This window comes from Pelodiscus sinensis, chromosome 15 (genome assembly GCF_052426305.1).
Source record: "Pelodiscus sinensis isolate ZL-2025 chromosome 15, ASM5242630v1, whole genome shotgun sequence".
NCBI lineage: Eukaryota > Metazoa > Chordata > Testudines > Trionychidae > Pelodiscus > Pelodiscus sinensis.
The window spans coordinates 29,279,761-29,301,995 of NC_143066.1; the positions used below are offsets into that span (position 1 = coordinate 29,279,761).

Sequence of the window (22,235 nt, forward strand, 5' to 3'; positions counted from 1 at the left end):
TTAAATGTATTAAGAGCCATCAGGCTCTTAATACATTTAAAGAGCTGGTATGCAGCGGGAGGGGGGTGGGGGGGGGGAACGACACACCACCCTGTATGAGTCAGGAATCAGCTATCCCGGCTCATGCCAGGTTCTCCCTGCCATGCTTCAGATTTTTAAATGTATTAAGACCCAGCAGGCTCTTATTACATTTAAAAGCAGAGGCATAGCGGCTGGGACTTGGTGCAAGCTGGAAATCAGCTGATTTCCAGCTCATGCCCAGTCCCCACTACTTCCCTGCCTCCCACGGAGACAGTGCTGGAGAGAACCAGCTTTTAAGCCAGCTCCCCCCAAACACCAGCTCCTGGTCCCCAACCCTTGTCACCTCGAGGTAGCAAGGAGGTGAATGTAGCCAGACAGACACACACCCCCATATCATCCATCTTATTTGCCTCTCTGAGGTTCCTGAAGCATACAGGGCAGAGAAGGAGCAATAAAATCAGCATAGTCTATGCTGGCTCATCTGATCCTGAGAAGCTGAAAACATAGATATGAGGAGAGAGCGATTAAGGCAATAAGCTGGCCTTGAGGCTGCGAGAAGTACCCGGCTGGCACCCATGTTGATACAAACACACAGTCCCTGGGAGAGGAATTTCCCACTGAGAAAAGAATGCCCAGTACTTCCAATTTAGTTATCTCTCTTACAAGTGTAAATTAAGTTCACAACTCCCTTGTAAGAACTGGTCTCACAAAAGACAGACCAGCACTATTTGGCATCACAGATAAGAAAAGAGAAATACGTGACCCCATGGGTATAAAGATGGGTCCAGCACACACTCACTTTGAGTGTCAATCTACCCTCTACCTGCTGGTCGGGTTAGGTGTTTGACCTCCCGAGGTTCTTTGGGGACGCCCACCTCGTATTTTCGTCTTTCCTAGGAATTGAGGGACCGGCCCTGGCCTGACACGCTGGAGTCGAGAGGCACAGAAGGGGGTAAAAATTGTACCTGGATGTGGTCCTCTGTCTTAAGTGTACACATAGAAAGATTAAGCTGTTACTTGGTACCATTATTTCTATTTTCTATCTTTATCTTCTTTGTAACCACTTTTAAGATCTATATTTTCTAGCAGTTAAGAAATAGAGCAATAGCCATTGTAACCATATGATTTATAAGCTTCTTTAATAAACCTGTAACTGTTTAAGCTTTAACCTGACTCCTTCAGTTGCTGTAACAGAACCAGGCACAATTTAAAAGAACTTCAGCCCGTCATAAGGGACAGGTATAGGGAGAGCTTGGGCATTTGTATTTGTGTCACTCCCAGGTGACAGGTCTGTTGGGGCACCTCTCAGCTTCCCCCAGGCTGCCCGCTGCGAAGGAATTACAGATTCTAGCAGCTAAAATCTGAGGTGTAATAAGCTCTCCCTGTAAACTTATTGGGGCGCCCGCTGCAAGGGACCCCGGTCTCAGCAGTTGAAGTCTCGGGTGTATAACACACACACACCACTCACTGCCCTGACCGTCGGCTGACAGGGAAGTGACTAGTCGCTTATATCCCTAGTATATAGAGAGTTTTTCTGCTAAAGATGAGGTTTAAGTTCTTTGATTAGGGAAAACATCTTTCAAAACTAACAAGTACTATGCTATTTACTTTTAGAGAATACGTTTAGTTTTCTGGAAAACTAGCAATAAATCCCATAGTTTAGGAATTCAAAGAAGTTTCAGTTCAGGTCTGTTGTCTAACCTCTCTGGGCCCCTCTAACATATAAATGGACTGATTCAGCACTTGAATTGGTGCAGTATTTACAGCATTAATGATTGACCACCATTTCATTAATGTACCTAACAGTACCTCTGTTTTTTTCCACTTGCAGTTGGAGACGTGAGTTAAACTTTTCTGTTTCCTGCTTAATGTCCAGAGTATGCTAGGGGTGCGTCTAGACTGGCAAGATGTTGCGCAAAAGCAGCCACTTTTGCGCAAAATCTTGCTGCCTGTCTACACTGGCCGCGAGTATTTGCGCAAGAACACTGACTTTGTACTGTACAAAACCAGTGGTTCTTGCGCAAATACTCCGATGCTCCCGCTCAGGGATAAGCCCTCTTGCACAAGTATTCTTTTGCGCAGAAGCAAATCTTTTGCGTAAAGGAACATGTTCATGAACATGCAAGGGTATTTAACTCTATTTAGCAGATGGAAAATGATGGCAGGGAAGAATAATTTGCCCAATGACACCGATCGAGCCAGGGACACAAAGTTCCTGGCCCCTAGTCATGTGCCTTAACAACTAGCTCAACACCCTCCTTCCTAAGTGTAATGCAGATGCACTTACTACCAGCTCCGACCACTCTGAGGTAACTTAGGGGAGCAATGGTATCAAGGCTCTGGAAACTCTCAGACAAGACATGGAAGGGGTACAGGAGTGTGACAGGCTGCCTGCTTTCAATAGGGCACGAATTGCTACATCACCAAACCACACAGCCCTGCATGGCACTCCTACCGTCTGCTTGCACAGCCGCTGCCCGCTTCACCAAGTGGTCCGCAAGCTCCATGGCATCAGCAGGGCCAAGGGGGAGATCCCGCGACAAACCAATGACAAGGATCCGCATGAGTGTGTCTTCGAGGATAGGGACCTCTGAGCAGAGGCGGAGGAAGAAGCTGGGAATGAGAAATAAAGAGGGCAGTGACCCACTGCTCAAGAAAGGGGAACCGTTCCTGATCACAGCTGGGGCAGGGCTAATATTGTCTGGGGAACCAGCATGAGCAGAGGAGAGCCACAACAGCCCACATCAATGCCATGGAAAATGGCTGCAATACCCATCTCAGTCACCCAGGAAAACAAGCCCCCTTCCAGGACATGGCTTAATTTGCCCCCTGCAGCTGAACTTCACAGACTCAGGCAGACTTCAGCTCTCCAGCATCACGGGCAACATAGGGCCATTCTCCTGAAGTTACAGTACCAATCCTCTGGGAATAGGGGGAGAATGAAGAGAGACAGGTGGAGACTGGAGAAACCCCATCTTCTGTGAGTACAGGGACAATGAAAACCTCAGCCACCAGATGTCTCCAAGACACGTGTATTAACATCCTTATGGAGAGCTTAATCGAGCACCAGAAACATCTGATTTCTTCTCTCCTTGCTGCCAAAGCTCTGTCCATGGAAATGCAATCACATGCCTGGTGTATGCACTTACTTGCGGTCGCTCTCAGGGGGCCAGTTGTCCCATTTGTAGTAGGTCTCTGGCTGCTCTGTGAAAAGCACCTTGTGGAGACTGCAGAGAGAAACAATAAAGGGGAGAGCTACTTTTTGCAACCCAGTGTCTCTCTCCTCTGGAGTGTGACTTGAGAGATGGTGGATGGAGAGCCCTGGAGTTTGGAGCACAATCCAATCCATGGAAGACTGTATGATATAGGTGAGCTTTCCCATGTTGTTAACACACCCCAATCCTGACACAGGACTCCCCCCTCTTCAGACAAAAGGAAATTTTTACCAAGACCAATCAGTGGAAGAGTTAGTACCAGTTTTAATGGTGATGAGTGGTGCAAAACGCACACAGTCCTCAGTGCTCTCGAAGCACACCAAAGGCCATCAGGGAACAGATTTCAGTTCATACCGACCTTGGCTGATCTGACTGATCTCCCATTAGCAATTCTTCAAACTGTCTAACCCCCTGTAATACTCTCTTGCCTCCAAGGGCAGAAAGTCTCTGACACAGAGCTCTATCTTTTCCACTTTGTACGAGAACTTCCCAAGTTAGGGACCTTTCCTGACTTTATCATATCAAAACTCAGATCCAAAAGAACACCTTTGACAGCATTACTGGAATGTGAATATCGTGGACATGCTATCAGAAGCCTTCGGCATGAACATCTGTACACGGGTGCACATAAACGCCTGAAGGAAAAGCAAATGCATCTCTGTACCACTACGGCAGAGCATTCCTACTGCTTAGCTGCTGTGGGGGAGACACTTCAGTTGCTCTCAAGGGCACACATGCTCGCTCTACGTAGGATGTTTAGTAGAGTCAGTGATGGCACTGGGCTCTCCAGGGCAGTTTGCTAGGAATCCCTCCATTCAGTGAACCTCATACCAGTGCACATAGTCCTTCGGAGCCAGTTTGCTGATCGATGGAACAACTGTGTGGAGCCACCAGACAGCATCTCGCTGGATGGCAGCAATCTGGTTCTGGAAGGAGCGTAGCACCTCCAAGTCTGAAACAGGCATACAGTCAGGTCAGGAACTCTACACATACTTCACAGCCGCCTGGGGAAGTTGGGAGTGGCTGTTATGAATAGCTACCTCACAAGCAGACAGCTCCAGGGAGTCAGCAATGACTAACCTGGAGAGAGGCCTGGGACTCTAGACCAGCTAAGCATCACTGCCCACCACTACTAACCGCGCACACATTTGGTAGCAAAGGAGACTTTCTGGTACCACCCTTGGATATTACAAAAAACCCTTGGACTTTTTAGCAGAAATACTAGGCTGCGACAAGGATATGCACAAACAGCAGCTTTCCTATTAGCCCAAATAATTGGTGCTCGGGTATTTTATAATTTCACAGCTGCTCCAGCATACAAAAGCCAGGTTTCTGAGCTCTTCCCTACCGGCCAGGATTCTAGGGGTCCACTCCTACACCCACCCACAACATTTCCCCAATATCAGCACTTGTGGATGTTCTCTACCCCACATGTCCCAGCTCTAAAGAATTAGGTTAGGAGGCTTACTTTTTTTCTCTCCTTTGTCCCATGCAATCCCAGCCTCCTTCACCTGGGCCGTGATGCCGAGCATCATGGAGACAGCCAAAAGGTCAGTTATATGGATGACAAACCGCTCCTAAAAACAGATCGCTACTGTCAGTGAGATCCCAGCTGCATCCAGAGGATGAGCTCCCATCATCCAAAGGTGTTCCCACAGCCAGAGTAGAGATGTTAAGATGGTTATTTGTTTAGCCATTTTATAACTCTGGGCTCGCTGCCTGGCCCTCTGCTTTAGCTGTGGGACCCCGCTTCCGGTCCCAGTGGCCCCTCCTTTGCTGGGGCTGAAACATGTCCACCTGAGCAATGTCATGGGGGTAATAAACAAGAGAAGAGAGTAGATAAGCCATGTAGAACAGGAGGGAGAACAAAAGAGCACCATATGGAGGGATCAAGCCATCATGGAAGGGACAACGTCTCTGAGTCTCTCAGGACACCAGCTGGAGTGCTGAAATGAGAAGCAGAGGGGATACAGCAAGATGAAGTGATACCTTGAATTCCATATCTGTATACTGGGCCTCCTTCCGCTCCTGCATGAGCCCTAGGCAGAAAGCCTGGAAGTTGATCTCATGTTTTGTCTGTTTGATGATCTCTCGTAGTAGCGCCCTTGAGGCCCGCAGGTAATCATCCTTATTAGTCAGCAAATCCTGGAACACCATTGCCAGGAACTGAAGACATAAAAGAGAAGCCCTCTAGCATCCAATATTCAGCACCAACATCAATGGACAGAAAGCAGACACACTGAGTCCTTGCTGGTGTTATCACCACATCCAGGCCACAACAAAGTCACTCTGGAACTCTAACAGGAGAGCCACAACCAGGGGTGTTTCTCCTTAAGATGAAAGCACCACCAATTACAAAGACATATATTCAAAGGGTTCAGAAGTCTGACAATGCTCACGCACCTTTATTTCACACAAACATGTACACAGCTTTTCAAACAGGGAACCATCAAGGAAACTCCAGTGCAATTGAGGAGACTTTATGGAACTGAAAAGCCAATTCAGCCACTCTCCTCCTTGAGCATGTACTAATTACAGACAGAATTCTGGGTTGCTGGCAATCTCAAGCACTTCCTAGTCTCATGGTACCTGTTTGGATGTCACCTGAAATCCTCTTTACAAAGGGGACAGCTTCAGTAGTCAAGGTATGATGTCTCCTGGAATCAGATCTCCATGAGGAACAACCTCTGTCCCACAGGTCTAATTTCCATGGAGCGTGGAGAATAAACTATTGCTGCTTGCTACCCAACCCCTACTTCTTGTGTTGACACCTGTGACAAGGGTCCTGCTTGGTGTGGCAATAATGTCATAGTCCTTACCTTAGGGGCTAGCTCAGAGCTGTGCTGTAGCACTGTGTAGAGAATCTGCATGTTGTTGGGATTTCTTGCATTTGAAAGTTCATTGAAAATCACAAACTTGACCATGGTGCCTAGGTTGTCCCTGTGAGCATTCAGAAGCTCTCTGTGGAAGGAATCCTGAGTTAGCAGAACATCCCACGAACTGGGCATTTCTTACTGCTGGGCACACAGTTCTAGTCTCTTTGCATGCTTTGTTACGTGAGCTGAGAGGGGAAGACACTGTGTCCCAGAGAAAAGACTGTGTGACAATCAATCACACAGTGACACTCAAAACGTGTCTGGAAGAGGGGATTCTAAATGATTGCATTCAACCTGCCCTCCCTTCCAGTTCTTTAAAAAGAAGCCGGGCTCCTTTGTGAACACCTCCAGGGTACTGCATTCAGATTGTCACGCTCCCCATAACCTCCTTACCTGACACACAGCATGTAGTGGTTGAGAAGGACTTTGGGTTTGAGACGGATTTTGATCAGGTTAGAAATGACCTCCATGTCCTCAGAGCCATGTGTGTTGCAGTTCATACAGACTGACATTAGCAAGTCCTGGGCTGGTCTGGTCAGCTACACAGTAAGACCAAAGAGAGTCAACCACCAACAGCTATTACAGACATCAAAGTCAGAAATGCCTTATCCTACTGGCCTAGCCTCCATACTAGTTACAACCTCGATGGCCAGGAGAAGGTGCCTCCCACAAGCTTACCTTTGGGTTCTGCAACCACATTTCAAGCCTCTGAACAGCCATCAGCCGGACCTCTTTATAGCCACAAGTAGCCGTAAGCAGACGAAGGAGGTTCCTGGAGACATTATCCATTGGCTGGCGCCGATTGAGCTGGTCCCGTAGCATGTCCAAGACGTACTCTTCCACACTCTCCGCAAGATCATCGTATCTGAGGCACAATAATCCCAAGTTGGCTCACTTCCACCCTTCTCCTCTACCTACTATGTGCTGAAACCTCTCACGCATAACCATGCCCTGGAACACATGGGCCACTCAACAGCATGGAAAACTAAACACTGGTCTCCAGGAATTGACACAAACCATTCCAATGTTTGTGTGGTATCTGGGGAGACCATGTCTTGAGGGTGTTCTATAGGACAGCTGGTTGGGGTGCTCCCTGCTATAAGCTTTGTGAGAGTGTTTTCTGAATTAGGAGTCAGCAGAGAGAGCAGTGGTGCTAAAGACACGGTAGTTGGGGAGGGAAGAGGCACTATACCTGGGCATAAGCTGTCCCTCCTGTTCTGGGCTCATCTTCTCCTCTGCAATCAGCAGCTCGCTCTGGCTGTCTTCCTCCTCTGCCATGGCGGGGTGGGGGCTGCTCCCTACACATAGACCCATGCACAGTCATGACTTGACATAACTCCTCGGCAACACCCCTTTCAGTAGCACAGAGGGATTCCCTTTCACATAGTTCCACCAATAGTCTCCTCCCCAGAAGTCCTCTTACAGCATCCCTCCACTGGTGTTCAGCCACACCTTGCCACTGTTTCCCCACAATCTTCTAGCTGGATCTTGCAGCATGCTGCAGTAGCTAGGAGGAGCATTCAAATCCCATCCATTTCCTTCCCAAACATGACCTTCCTCCCCGGTGCATCTATCGAGGAATGGGTGAGCACTACAGAGCAACGTGAGGTGCTTCATCTCACCAAACAGGAGCATGCTGCCCAATCCAAGTAAGCCCCAACTGAGATCCCCTCTAATGAACTGTTACCAGGCTACTAGGCTAAAAATATCCTTGGTTCTTCTCCTCTCCCACCTCATCTCCGTTCCTCAGGCATACACTTACCTGCACTAAGATCACCTCCACTGCGCCCAACTTCCCCATGTAACAGCATGCTCTTCGGGGGCATCTTTGTACTGAAAGCTGTCTGGATGTTATCCACAAATGTCTTGCAGTGAGGGCTGTCCACCCAGATGCGCTCTCCAAGCGAGTCCTCGATGTAAACCTGCCAGTGCAAGACGCAGAGTATAACAGGAACCATGCTGACATCTATCACTCACTCTTTGGTACTTACATGGCCTGATCACTGACATACATGTGTACCTCACAATCCTTCATGTACTTACTGTCCCCACAGCCCTGTGAGGTTGGGCAGGCTTATCCCCACTGCATGAGGGGAACTGAGGCCCAAAGAGACACCTCTAAGGTCACACAGGAAATTTGTGAGGGGGCAGGAAACCGGGTATACTGAACCCCAGGCTAGTATCCTAACCATGAGGAAACCCTTCTTCCCCTAAACTATGGGTCTCCTTTCATAGCTAGATCACATCAAAATACTTAAGTCAGCTGCTGCTGCTGAACTAACAAACCCGTCTCTGTAGATCAAGCAGCAGAATCTCATGCTTTTAGACCCAGAGATTACGGGTTCAAGCCCCAGGGATGAAACAGCCAGGAGCACCACTACCCAAATATGCACAATCAGGGGGGACAGTATAGCGGGGAGGAGGAATAGCTCAGTAGTTTGAGCACTGGCCTGCTAAATCCAGCGTTGTGAGTTCAGTCCTTGAGGGGGGGCACTTAGGGATCTGAGGCAAATCTGTCAGGGATGGTACTTGGTCCTGCTATGAGGGCAGGGGACTGGACTTGATGACCTCTCAAGGTCCCTTCCAGCTCTATAGTTCGAACTAGGGGGCTAGTGTAGACATACTCTGAGATAGGGAGAATACGAAGGCTAGAGAGAGACAGGGGAGGCAGCAGCATCTCTGTGTTGAATGAAAACCTAGCTGCAAACCTTTGCTTGAGAACAGGGACTTCATCTCCCAACACAGCCACTGGCCTCTTACCCATCTACTGCCACCTCAGACAGCAACCTCATTTCCCTACAGCAATGATGCATTCTCCCTCCATAGCGCTAGAAGCAACAAGCCCTCTGTTCCTCTCCAGACCTTGGTCAGCTCCTCTCTCCCCACCCACCATAGCATCACCGACCGGGACTGTTCTCTCCTCAGGTACCACATACCTTGACAAAGATCTCCGGCCAGTTCTCATCCTCTTCATAAGCTGCCATAAGTAGGTTACAGGCCAAGACAGACACCAGGCTGTTCCCTTTGGCTTTGAAGTTGATGGAGGCATCTCTCCGGAGGAGACTGCACAGTGCCTGGATGAGGTCAGACAAAAATCAAACCCTCAAGGGATGGAAATAGAGACAAAAGAAAGAACACTCACAGCAGCCCACCTCACAGTTCCTGCTGTATTCATTCAGCCTGATGCCTGGCACGGCAAATGCCACTGTGCTCAGAGACTGGCAACACCTCTCAGCACCAGCATGTCAGAGTTGGGAACCCCCAGTGCTCAGAGGCTGGCAGCACAGCGTAGCAACATCTCACATGTATTAAGCAAAACACACACAGCTCTTACCTCAATCACCCCTTCTGTGGCAAATATATTGGGTTTGATTTTTGCCAGATACATCAGACTCAAGTACAACGTGGGGTCGGGCTTGGCTCTGTTAATTTTCAGCTGCTTTGCAGCTCCGCACAGCACTCCTTCAATGCGGTCATCATTGCCCTCTGCTTCAGCTGCCTCAATCTCATCTACCAGCACCGTGGGGACAACTGGAATCACAAACAGCTGTCAATACTGATCCCTATACCTGAACCAAGTCCTGGTCACTTCCCCCCACCCATGCAAGCTCTGCTGAAGGCCCCTGTCTGCTTTTGCCTGTACTCCTTGAGCTCTTTCGCTTTGTCACTCTCACTCTTTTTGCTCGAATGTATATCGAACACCAAGGGCAGAAAAGTGATAGAAATGTAGCCGTGTTAGTCTGGTGTAGCTGAAACAAAATACAGGACTATGTAGCACTTTAAAGACTAACAAGATGGTTTATGGCAGATGATGCAGAAAGACATTCTGCAAAATGACATGCAACATACAGGTCCCTAGAGCTTTCATTAACAGGTACAGTTGCTCCTCAACATGCCAGTTACACGACAAAGAGGTAAACAAAGAGCTGTAATATGGGGTCAATGACTTCCCAAGGACGAGTCCTTTTGAGTGCTGGTATTGGATGTGCAACTGAAGTGAAAAATTATATAGAGCAGTCAGTATAAAAAGAGGAAGGGGGAAAAATGGCCAAAAGTAAAACACTATGCCCAGATGGAGGAATGATAAGAGAGTATCCAGGAGGCAGAATCCTGCCCCAGAACTACATCAGGGGGATGAGAAGCCCGCAGAAAAAGTGCCCCTGCTTTGCACTGAGCACATGAGGATGCAACTGTTACACTAGCCATGGGCCTTATGTCAACAGTGGCATCAGTGAAGCATCTGGAATTCCCCAAGCACCATCATACAAACCCCAGAGAAAAGGTTCCTCAGCTCAAATGCTGCATGGAAGAGCTAGATGTTACTATACCTCCTCTCTCGCAATCACAAACACTGAGCAAAAACCAGGATGTTGTTTTACCTTCAATTGGGATCACAGATGGTTCCTTTATGGAGGGTGAAATGGCCCGTTTCTCGGCCACTGCCGCCTCTGCCAGGCGTCCCAGGGCACTCAGGGGAGGCGTGGAGGAAAGCTTGGGGCGTTTAGTCAATCCTGTCAGCCCAGATGTGCTAGATAAAGCAGCAGACGCCTCCCGTTTACGCTCAGAGGACAATCCAGCTGGAGCTGGCTTGAGCAGTGTGACTGCAGCTTTGGAGTCATTGGCCTGCCCTTTTGAGCCTAAAGCGATAAAATCTCCGGGTGGAGGATGAGCTACAAAAGGAAAACAGAGGACACCACAAATTCAGAAACCTCCATCCCCTCTCTTGAGCCATAAACCCACCCAGTGCCATTGGCACTCCAGGCCTTGAGACAAACCAATGCAGAGAAACAAACCAATGCAGATTTCACCTGGAGGCTGGCACCTTAGGGCAGGAAGTCACAAGCAGTTATCCTACTGGGGGCAGTAGGGAATGGGCACTGACAGTCCCAATGAGCAATGGCCACCTGGCCTAGCTTGGAGCACTACAAGAGCCTCCCCGCTCTCTCTTCCAAGGCAATCGCCTACGGCTCCCCCTCAACTGTAGCGACCTGCTGGGATCCACCACACTGGGCCTCCAAGTCGTCTCACAAGCTGCCTCAGGAGCAAGACAAGCCTGACCCCTTTCACTGCCCACTTGACTTGCACCCCTGGTGCTGGAGACTGGGACTCACCTGAGGGCTTAGCCACCGCACTGGGGCGGCGAACTGTGGTGGGCTTCGGGCGATTCATGCTGCCAAGGGCTGCAGCACCACCTGCAGGAAGCAGAGACCAGGGATGGGCGGGGGACAAGGTCGGGACTGATGGAGCCACACACCCTCCTCTCAGTTAACCACCCTCATTCATCCAACCCCTCCCCCCCACTAATGCCTCTCCTCCCTTCCCCAGCATTCATCTAACATCCCATCAACTCCTCCCCTCCCCCGCCATTCACCCAACCCCCCGCCAACTCCTCCCCTCCCCCGCCATTCACCCAACATCCCCCCGCGTCAACTCGTCAAACTCCTCCCCCTCCCCCCGCCATTCACCCAACCCCCCGCCAACTCCTCCCCTCCCCCGCCATCCTCCCCCCCCCCTCCCCCGCCATTCACCCAACCCCCCGCCATCAACTCCCCCCCCCCCCGCCATCCCCCCCCCCCCCGTCACCCACCCCCCCCTTCACCCAACCCCCCTCCCCTCCCCCCGCCATTCACCCAACCCCCCGTCAACTTCCCCCCCCCCCCACCATCCTCCCCTCCCCCCCCCGCCAACTCCTCCCCTCCCCCCACCAACACCCCCCCCACTCCTCCCCTCCCCCCATTCAGCCTGCTCACTTTCACATCGCTAACCCAAACCTCCGATCCCTCCGCCTTTCACCCCGCCCCAGCCAGCCCCTCCCCCCGCAAGGTGGGCATTCATCGACACGCCCCCTCCGCGCTGCACCACAAGCGCGGGGGCGGGGAGAACCTGAGCTGAACCCACCCGCCGCTCAAAGCCGGGCCCTTACACCAGGACCGGAAACTGCTCCTGTCAACCTGTGACCCGGAACCAAAACGCGGACGGCGCCCCCCCCCCCGTCCGACGACTCGATGGCTCCGGAGAGCGCTGGCAGCCGCTCGTGCCGCGCCCCCTCGCGGAGGGATGGAGGAACTGCAACCCCCGCGCGCTTCGCTCTACGTCGCCACAGTGAGTCCGGCAGCGGGAACTGCCCCCGCGGCCGCTAACCTTCCCCCTCCACGTCACAGACACACGCGCCCGTAGGCGGTGACGAGCCGATCAGCGGCGGGACAGCGCCCTCTGGTGAGCAGAAGAGAAACTGCACCACCCCCGGCTGTCAGATACAGCTACTCTCGGAAAATCGGCTGCTCCTTTCCAGTGCGCATGCTCAGTAAACCCTACGTATGGAATTCTGAGGTGCAGCTGCTTCTGACGCTACAATTCCGCTGTCTCTGCACACGAGGGATGAGGGGTGGCTCGGAAGAACGCTTTATTCAATGCCAAGTTTTGAAAGAATCTATTCCGAAATAAGATCGAAATAAGCCATGCAAATTGCATCACTTATTTCGAGGTAAGGGTGCTGTGTAGATGCAATTAAATGATGGTTGCAGTCTCGACACTCTTTTTCAAAAGAGGCTTTTTGGAAAGTATCTTTCGAAAAAGCCTCTTTCGAAAGAGGCTTTTTCGAAAGATACTTTCCAAAAAGCCTCTTTTGAAAAAGAGTGTCTAGACTGCAACCATCATGTGTGTTCATTTTTTTAAATTGTATCCTTTGGTATATATGGTTGTGTCTATTTTCTTCCACTATTTGATCTGAGGAAGTGGGTCTGGCCCACGAAAGCACATCACCTAATAAACCATCTTGTTAGTCTTTAAAGTGCTACACAGTCCTGTATTTTGTTTTAGACTGCAACCAGTGCTTTCGAAAAAGCAAGCCGCTTTTTCGAAAGAGAGCACCCAGGCAGTCTGGATGCTCTCTTTCGAAAAAGCACAGTTTGCATTACATAGCGCCTTTTTTTGAAAGAGCACTTTCAAAAAAAGGCGTTATTCCTCGTGAAATGAGGAGTACCACAGTCGAAAGAAAAGCCGCGTTCTTTCGATTTAATTTCGAAAGAACGCGGCTGTAGTCTAGACGCAGATGAAGTTTTTTCGAAAAAAGGCTAGTTTTTTTCGAAAAACCCTGCAGTCTAGACACAGTCTAAGTGACTTACCCAGGGTCACTCGGCACGTGTTGGAGGAGGGAACTGGACACACTGCCCTACCCTGGTACTAGGACCAGCATTTCGCTGCTACCCTTTTTAGGTGTATTCCACAGAACTGCAGAATGAATCTACACAATCAGGATTCTACTGTCATTTCCCCTGCTCTAATCTTGACACCCCTGGCAGGGGGAAGAGTTTGTTACATGCAGCTTCAGGCCTGGTGACCCCCTTGGCTCTAGAGTTGCCAGATGGTTTCACAAAAAATACTGAACCCGAAAAAAAACAGAAGGCCTTGGAAAAAAACAGAAAATTCCAGACATTTTAGATGTCCAATATTTTCTGAATTTTTTTTTTACCGGATGTAAGGCGCAAATTCCGGACACCTGGAAACCCTACTTGGCTCAAGGAGGCTTATTTTTGGTATCATAGTTGTACCAAGCACCTGTCAAGGATCAGGGCTCCATTGTGCCGACATCAGCCAGACCTACACTAGAGACAGCCCTGCCCCCAAGGAGTGCACTGTTTGCATCACAACAATACACGACAGGCACAGGGGAAACACTGGGGCAGGAGAGGAGGCAGCAGGAACAATGAAGTGAGCAGGCCACCAGCATGGCATGGACACAGCTGGACCCACTGGTCATTGCAGGCAGGTGGTGTGTGCATGAATGCCCCAGAAACCACAGCCAGACAACAGCCATCTCCACTCGCCTTTATTGACCCAGGACAGAGTGGCACCAGGAGCAGCATTGAGGAGCCTTTCCCTAATCTCCCTCAGCACTCAGTCACAACTAGAGCCAGCTCTCTGCTTCCTACTGAAAATCACACCCCTGGTGCTAGCTCTAAAGCTGCTCCCCCTGTGCCATATGGGGCTGCTGGGTTGAGAAGCAGAGCCCTGGGTCCCCCATGGAGCCCTGTGTACACTGGCACTGCCAGCAGCACTCCAATGAGTGCTGCAGGACTGCCTGTGGCACAGGGAGATCTGGCTGGACAGAGGCCAGCACCAATACAGCCTGCCAGTTGTTCGCTGGGGCAGAGCGCCCTGCAGAACAGCACCCAGAGTTCTTCCATCCATGAGCGCAGTGAGTTTGGTTATGTGCACCAATACTGAGGTCGTGCGCTTGTGCGGATGTTGGCACCTGCCAGTTACTAACAGAGAGCTTAGATTATATATATTTTTAAAATGCTCTAGAAGAAAAAAATACTACAACAAGGGATAATTAACCAGGTACGTGACTTTATTTAAATACGAAATCAAATAAAAAGAAAATTAACACTACAAAATGTTCAGTAGCCATTTGGGATCTTATATGTACTTGTTCCTTGGAGGCATAAAACAAAATTGATCATCTTCTTGATATAACAAACAAAATATGTTACGATTGGTATCAATACATGAAATGAAATGGTTGTTAATCTTTAATTTCAAGCAGAATTTTATTTAAAGTACTCATTTCTGAGCACTTCTTGTGCACATATTGCTCCCTATTTAGGAAACAGGGTTTTTTAATATTTCAGTTGTTTACATATCACAAATCTTTCATTCTTCAAAGCTGGTGTGATTCAGCTCTGGAGAAAGATCGAGCAAAGAAATCCTTATTCGTTTATTTTTATTTCTGCACCTAAGCAGTGTCTGAATAACATGGGTAGACAACAAGCGTCAGCATTGTAGCACAAGGTTAGTACAGGCAGTCCCCGGGTTACGTACAAGATAGGGACTGTAGGTTTGTTCTTAAGTTGAATTTGTATGTAAGTCGGAACTGGCTTCCAGATTCAGCCACTGCTGAAACTGACCAGCGGCTGACTACAGGAAGCCCAAGGCAGAGTTGCTCTGCCCTGGGCTGCCTGGAATCAGCCGCTGATCAGTTTCAACAGCAGCTGAATCTGGACACCTAGGACAGAGCAGCTGGGGCGCTGCCGGGTAGGTCCCCGCAGGGGCGGCTCTGCGGAGACCAACCGGGCAGCACCCCAGCTGCTCTGCCCCAGGTGTCCCCAAGTCAGCCGCTGCTGAAACTGATCAGCGGCTGATTCCAGGAAGCCCGGGGCAGAGCAACTCTGCCTCGGGCTTTCTGTAGTCAGCCGCTGATCAGTTTAAGCAGCGGCTGACTTGGGGACACCTGGGGAAGAGCAGCTGGGGTGCTGCCCGGTTGGTCCAGTAGCGCCGAGGAGCGGTGCTGCAGGACCAACCCAGCAGCCCCAGCTGCTCTACCCCAGGCGAGAAAAACCTGGTCTGCTTTTTAGGTGCGGAGCAGCTTTTCTCGCCCCGGAGTACACGGGCGGCGGGACCACGAGGTTCCGCAGTCCGTGTCCTCCGGGGCGAGAAAAGCCCCGTTCGTAACTGCGGATCCGACATAAGTCGGATCCGCGTAAGTCGGGGACTCCCTGTACAGTGTCATTCTTAGATCTGGATTGCTGTCTCTTATGGGTGCTTCCTGCCTTGTACTCTGAACAGGAACCAAGCAGCTGGACTTACCTGGGGGAAAATGGGAGTGGGCAGGGGGACACAGAACTGCTGCCAGAGGGAGGGAAGGTATTGGGGACACAGAACTACGGGCTGCAGAGGATTTTTTTAAAAGCAGCCCTGCAAGACATTTGGCTGCCGCCGGAGAGAGGGAAGGGGCGAGGGGCAGGGAACTCAGAGCTCCTTGGCCGGCTGCCTAGGCTTTTTTTAAAGCAGCATCCACTCTCCCCCAACCTCTGTTCCCCCCACCAGCTTACCTTTTCCCACTTCCAGACACAGCGTCAGGAGCACTCTGGAAGAAGTACCTCATTAGTGCAGGGTTGCAGGCATGCTGCTGCACATCTCTACTAACGAGGTGGGTGGGTCTTAAATTCTTCCTGTGCGGCTGCGCAAGTGCGCAGCCTGCAGGGAACTATGACAGCCCCCCCACACACACCGTGCCCTCGCCCTCTGGGAGGCACCATGCCCACAAGCTGTGAGAGCCAGTCACAGGAGACATCAGTGTGCTGGTGGCAGGAGACAGGCAAACAGAATCGCTGCCTGAAGCCTTTCACCAGCCCTCAGAGCCACAGTTCAGGGTATGGGACAGCCGAGCCTTTAACCACAAACCCTGTGTTAAGGGCTGAGGCAATGCATCTTCCACAGAGCTCCTGGCTCTCTGGCCTGCAGGAGCCGCCCTCAGGGGAAAGGCGAGGCAGGACAGGGAGAGCCAGGCTGTGCAGCCCTGCTGAGCTCAGGTGCAAAGTAGCTGTGCAATGCAGAGTCTGTGTCCAAACTGACGTGGGGAGGCAGCAGCATCCCCTAGCCAGAGCCGGGGGGTGTGGGGGTGGGGGAGGATGCACACATATGCTGATCCCCACCCACACACACACACGTTGATGGACAGAGACACCTTCAGAGCCAGCTGCAGCTCAGCCGTCCCAGGTGCGCAGCTGTCACTGCCAGCGGATGGAGAATCCTTGGCTGAGCTTGAGGTTGAGGTGGCTCACAGTGAGAACCTGTGGGACAGGGAGAAACTCGTGCTCAAGGCCATGCAGTGCGCAACACGGGGCTGGGCTGGACACACGCTGGCAGCCGCAGCAGGAGCCGTGCTGCCACCTGACGTGTCGGCCGATGGTCTGGGGGGAGCAGCGGACTTGTGCTAAGCAGGGTGTTGAATACGGGATTACTGGTACTCAAGTGAGTTCAATGGCAACCAATGCGAACACAGCAGTACGCACTAGCCAACTAACACCAAGCTGACTGAGCCCCTCTTAAACAAACCCAGCGTAGCTGGATTCTTTTTATTCACCTTTGTATCTTTCAGGCTGTAGGGTTCACACAGGGCGAGGGACACACAAACACTCCCACACACCTCTCACTCCCACCAACCAACCTCGCCCTCCCTGGCTTCCCTGCTGCAGTGAAGCCGCCTCTCTGGGTGTGGGGCTAGCGTGTAACCTGCAGTGGTGGGGGACGGGCTGACACGAACTGGAACAGCCAGCTACTCGGGGAGGACAGAGAGCTGCTCCCGCCCCTACTGGTTAACTGGAACCAGTAAGATTCACCCATTGACAGCGAGGCTTACCGGTTAACCATTTACATCCCTAGTGGACAGCAGAGGCAACCAGCTGCCATCTGACACCTGCTCACACTCACCAGCCTCTGCTACTGGCAGTGTTCAGTCAGCAGGTGGGAAATGGGTCGGCAGGGGGGGCTTGCTGGCCGACAGCTGGCATGCGGCGAAGGCTACCCTGATGGTTGTCCCATCACCAGCTTTGCGCACCCACCGCTATTGTCAACCCTGAGCCCCCCCCCTACTGACCGCTTGTGGGCAGGCAAGGCCAGATCAGACCAGCAGCAGAACCCTGAAGTCTTGGTGTGGGGAGACAGAAAGATATGGGACAATTTGCCTGTTTTTAAGAAAAAAAATCGGGATGCTTCCAAGAGGGCTTAAATACAGGACTGTCCCTTTAAAAACAGGATAGCTGGTCACCCCAGTGCTATCGGGCAGGGCAGAGTGACGGGTTGAAACAATCTCAACATCTGTACCTGCCCACTCAATGAGCACCTCCAAGCGCTGTGCAAATAATGAGGGGCCCATAGGCTAGCTCCCTGGGGCACAACGAGCAGAGCAGCGCAAGGAATGGAACCCCAGCACCCTGACTCCTGCTTTCTGCTCTAACCACTATCAGCCCTCCCCCACTCCACAGCTCAGCCTAGGCTAGCCTTTCCCTGACTCCCACGCTAGCCACTAACAGCCTCTTCCCCTCTCCCGGTTCCTCCGCTCCACACGCAGGCCCAGTTCAGAGCAGGGAGCAGCGCCAGGCATTCGGGGTAACCCCCTGTCTGGGGGCTCACAGGGCAGAGTCAGCAGAGTGAGGCCAGCTGCCAATGGACGGCAAGGAGGCGGCTGGAGTGCCCACCCCTCTGCACCTCACAGCCAGGGGCAGAGAGCCTGAGAGTGGCACAATGGGCGCCACGGGACAGACGCGTGACCCTGCGAGAGCGAGAACAGAGAGCAGGGAAGGAGCCAGGCATCACTGGGCAGAAGGGGGGCACACTGGGCGCTGGCAGGGGATGGAGCAGGGAAGGGGCGCACTGGTCACTGCTGGGGGAAGAAGCCGGGTGTCGCTGGGTTGGGGAGGGGCACACTGGGCACTGGAGGAGGAAGGAGCTGTGGTGTCACTGGGTGGGGACGGGATGCACCAGGTTCTGGTGGGGGAAGGAGCTGGGCATTGCTGGCCAGGGGAGGGGCGCACCAAGCGCAGGCAGAGGCTGAGTTACCTGGTTGTCCAGATAGGAGAAGGGATTCTCTTTGCCATTGACAGTGACCCTGCTGGGCTCGTCCCGGACCCCATAGACTGTCAGTGTATCCACAGTGATGTAGGTGGCTTCCACGTTGGCGTGAAGGACAGTGGAGGTGAAGACGTTCTAGGCGCGATGAGGCGAGGTTAGGGATGTGAAAGAGTAAACGTGTACATGGGTCACGGTTACATGCAGCCCCCGCCCTTCCTTGTGCTGCTGCCTCTTTATCAGCAGCAGCGCAGGGGAGGAGGTGGGAGCCAGTGCATGTGTGGAGCCAGCTTTTAAGCCACAGTCAGAGCACCCTGGCCTGCTCCTCAGGAAAGTCCCAGCCCTCCACTGCTCCTGTGGGCTGCTCCCTGCCACCCTCCCACGCCTTTCAAACCCAGGCTGTCCCGCCCCCAGGCCTTCAGGCACTGAGATCTGCACACTGAGCCCAGCACACTCCCACAGAGGGCACCAGCTCCCGGCCTGATCCCAGCTCCCCGGCTGGCCAGCCCCAGCGTTCGCAGCCCGTCAGGCGGGAGGGAGCAGCACCAGGCGCTCTGGGTAACACCCTGACTGGGGGCTCGGCGGGCTGGGCCAGATGCTCTACCACCTGCACCCCCACAACGGGCCAGGTGTCAGGAGCCAAAGCAGGGCTGTGACACTGCAGTGTGGGGGCCGCCTACCTGCGTGACGTTGAACACCAGGTAGGAGTAGGCGCCCTTCTCAAAGGTTTCCAGGCTCTCGCCATCGTCCCAGAAGAGGTCCCCCCAGGCGCTGGCGTTCTGGGACAGGGCCGCGATCAGGCGTAGGGGGTTCCTGCTGCTCACCCAGCTGGTGCTCCCGGGTTTCTGAGGTTCGAGAGAGCAGGTGGGAGCAGGCACCCCACTGAGGGCCCCCACTCTGCGGTAGAAGGCTGCGCTGGGGCAGTGAACAGGCCACAGAGTGCACCCAATGGCCCTGCCCCTGCCCTCCCATCGCTTTCACAGCAGTTTGCACCCAGGGAAGGAGGCTCAGGACAGCTCCTGACCCAGAACCACGAGGAGCATCATGTCTTCAGCTGTATTCTGGGCAGGGCGGTGTCCAGGGCAAGGCAAGCGACTCTCCTGATGTGCCCTGGAGCCGGGCCACAGTAGCTGGGATCTGGCGTGTGGGACGAGGGTTATTCCTGTGCCCCGGGGTGCAGCATGGGCTAACGGCCCATCGGGGGGCTCAAGGAGCGGGGCTGGCAGGCTCCCAGGAAGAGCGGTGCCCCCTCACTGGGCGAGCAATGCAGTGTGAAGCAGAGCCCTGGGGCTGACCGGACAAAAGCATGCAGCCCCCTGGGAATCTGGGTGGGATTCACAGCCCCCCCACACCTACCTAAGACGTTCAACCACACGCCCCAAGGCAGCAGCCCCCTCTCAGGCCTGCCAGGCTGCACGTTGCTACCATAACGCTCAGGGACCCCAAAGTAGTGGTGAGCCCTGGCCACAGAGCACAACCCCCACAGGCCAGCTGATGGGGTGGGGGCAGGAGGAGCGGCCTTACCTGGGTGGGGAGAATGGCACCCTCTCGGACGTGCAAGTTGATGTGGTCCAGCGGAGCGGCCATCTTCAGGCTCTCCCCACTGCTGTTCACAGAGGTGCCCTGCGGAAGCAGTGACAGACATGCGGGGCGTGGGCAGGGGGAGAGGCCGTCTGCCCACAGGTCTGAAGAACTACGACTCTTGAGGCCACGGGCACCAGCCAGGGCCATATCCACTACATACATGGGTCAGGGGGAGCACAGGCCACAGGCCCTGGCCCTCTTACACACCACAGGCCATGGGCAGCAATGTGTTCCACACCCACCACACACACGACATGGGCAGTGCAGTGATGGGCACTAGCCCAGGGCTCATACGCACACAAAGCAGGGGAGACAGAGGCAGGAGCACAGACCCTCTCAGGGTAGGGGGAGCGCAGACGTGTGGTGGGCAGAGGCAGGGACATGGACACGCACGGGACAGAGGGAGCACGGGGGTGCACAAGGAGAACAGAGGCAAGAGCACACGTGAACAAGGCAGGGGAATGCAGATGTGCAAGGGCAGGAAGGCATGCTCAGAAACAAGGCAGTGGCCCCAACGCCTTCCCAGCTGTCTCTGCGGGTGGCGGTGGTGCCCACTTGCTGATCTGTGGGTGACTGATTAGGATGCACCTGGAAGCCCTTCCAAACCTCCTGCTCCCCTCAATGGCCAAGCCCAGAGGCCAGGCCAGGCCAGGCGGCTACGGTGAGGTCCCATCCTGGGGAAGAGCAGACAGGAGGGGCAAGTCAGGGTGCACCGGCACCTCCTGCCCCACCCCCTCTGCTGCAGGAACGGAGGCCTGCTCTGGTTTCTGACGCAGGTGACACCCTGGCTGCTTTCACAGGCTGCTGTCAGGTGAGGAGCCCTTTGCAGCTGGGGTCCCACTCTCCCTTGGGCAGGGGAAAGCAGAAACTCCCCCTTGTCCCACTCCCAGCATGCTCTGCTCCTTACCGTGTAGTAGTCGTACCACACTCCCCTGGGGAAGTAGCCAGTCACCGAGTCCACTCCAGGCTCCAGCACAGGTGTCACCAATAGGCTCCGCCCCCACAGGAACTGCTTGTCAATCGAGTACGTGATCTCGTCCTGTGGAAACCTACAGCGAGAAGAGGGCACCTCAGAGCTGATCCACTGACCTCTGGGCCCTGCAGCCTGAACCGGGCCAGTGCCCCCTGGCCATAGCACAATCGCTCCCCATTCTCCGCCTGCTCCACTGCCCCACTGTGGGGGGGGGGGGGTGGCTGCTGTAGATTAGTGGTACCACAGGCTGTGGCTTCGTGCCTGCTTGTAGGTCCATAGCATCAGCTTTCATGGCTCCTGTCTGTGGGGAAGAGTGGAGAGGCCCAGGAGGAGAATGGCAGTGGGCTGTGCCCAAGAGAGAGAGAAGCTGGCCTGCCTGCCTGCCAGAGGCTGGGGGAGATGCCCCCTGTGGGTCGTCAGTGGGGCAGGAAGCCATCCACCCCAGTGAGACGAGTTTCTTACTCAAAGAACAAGGGTCGAGCCACGGTGTGGCCCTGCAGGTGCGCCCGGTGGAAGAGCGTGTAGAGGAAGGGCAGCAGGGCGTAGCGCGTCAGCAGCACCTCTTTCATGGCCGTCCGCACCACCGAGCTGAACGCCGCCGGATCCTGGGCCTGGGCAGTCCAGACAACGAGAGTGTCAAGAGGCAGGACAGACGGACAAACAGGCTCTACGACCAACACTCCTTTGCCCCCTTCCATCAGCCACCCTCCCTCTGTGCCCTGCTAGCTGTGACCTCTTCCTGCTGCTGTGCGCCCCATCCCCATGCTAATGCAGCCCTCTCAAGAGAACATCAGCCCTGGAGCCCAACCCGGGTGCTCCCATCCTTCGGTGTTACCTTGTCATTCAGGTAGTTGTGGTTTCGGGCGAAGGGGTAGAAGGCCCCCAGCTGGGTCCAGCGGGTGCACAGCTCCTCCGTGGTGGTGCCCGAGAACCCACAGATGTCTGCCCCAACCAGCGGGATCCCAAAGAGATTGAAGTTCAGCACCCCTGCAAAAGAGACATGGCGTCCAGGAGGAGCCAGGGACACCAGGAGGGTATCTGCCCCGACCGGACTAGGCCCAACTCTCCGACCGATGCTCTCTGCCTTGTGCACACTACAGCACGAACACGGCTGGGGATGTGCCTGCATCTCCCGCACCGCAGGACCAAACCACGGCCACGCTGCCTGCAAGCGGGCAGGCTGCCCCCTCCCAGCCACTCCTGAAGCGGCAGTGG

The 22,235-nt window shown here is 53.5% G+C and overlaps 2 protein-coding genes across 5 annotated transcripts in view; both read right to left on the reverse strand.

Moving 5' to 3' along the window:
- Window positions 1–12,273, reverse strand: part of INTS1 (integrator complex subunit 1) — a 41,357-nt gene extending 29,084 nt beyond the window's left edge. The window contains exons 1-15 of one of the 2 annotated variants that reach the window (XM_075899571.2): window positions 12,011–12,273; window positions 11,224–11,304; window positions 10,492–10,782; window positions 9,447–9,643; window positions 9,049–9,186; window positions 7,875–8,034; window positions 7,305–7,410; window positions 6,791–6,977; window positions 6,506–6,651; window positions 6,056–6,197; window positions 5,226–5,402; window positions 4,705–4,813; window positions 4,068–4,188; window positions 3,171–3,248; window positions 2,477–2,634 (exon numbers count right to left, since the gene is read on the reverse strand). In XM_075899571.2, coding sequence (XP_075755686.2) covers window positions 2,477–2,634; window positions 3,171–3,248; window positions 4,068–4,188; window positions 4,705–4,813; window positions 5,226–5,402; window positions 6,056–6,197; window positions 6,506–6,651; window positions 6,791–6,977; window positions 7,305–7,410; window positions 7,875–8,034; window positions 9,049–9,186; window positions 9,447–9,643; window positions 10,492–10,782; window positions 11,224–11,281 — 2,068 coding nt within the window. In that variant the 5' untranslated portion in view covers window positions 11,282–11,304; window positions 12,011–12,273. Of the gene's footprint in view, window positions 1–2,476; window positions 2,635–3,170; window positions 3,249–4,067; window positions 4,189–4,704; window positions 4,814–5,225; window positions 5,403–6,055; window positions 6,198–6,505; window positions 6,652–6,790; window positions 6,978–7,304; window positions 7,411–7,874; window positions 8,035–9,048; window positions 9,187–9,446; window positions 9,644–10,491; window positions 10,783–11,223; window positions 11,305–11,862; window positions 11,937–12,010 lie in introns of those variants that run through there. The other variant, XM_075899572.2, reaches the window with a different exon arrangement.
- A 2,171-nt stretch (window positions 12,274–14,444) lies between these two features.
- The window catches only part of LOC102459990 (alpha glucosidase), a 45,091-nt gene continuing 37,300 nt past the window's right edge, over window positions 14,445–22,235 (reverse strand). For all 3 annotated transcript variants that reach the window (XM_006112861.5, XM_006112864.5, XM_006112862.5), the window contains exons 14-20: window positions 21,856–22,007; window positions 21,483–21,631; window positions 20,955–21,096; window positions 19,988–20,086; window positions 19,144–19,308; window positions 18,455–18,601; window positions 14,445–16,686 (exon numbers count right to left, since the gene is read on the reverse strand). In XM_006112861.5, coding sequence (XP_006112923.3) covers window positions 16,624–16,686; window positions 18,455–18,601; window positions 19,144–19,308; window positions 19,988–20,086; window positions 20,955–21,096; window positions 21,483–21,631; window positions 21,856–22,007 — 917 coding nt within the window. In that variant the 3' untranslated portion in view covers window positions 14,445–16,623. The remainder of the gene's footprint in view (window positions 16,687–18,454; window positions 18,602–19,143; window positions 19,309–19,987; window positions 20,087–20,954; window positions 21,097–21,482; window positions 21,632–21,855; window positions 22,008–22,235) is intronic.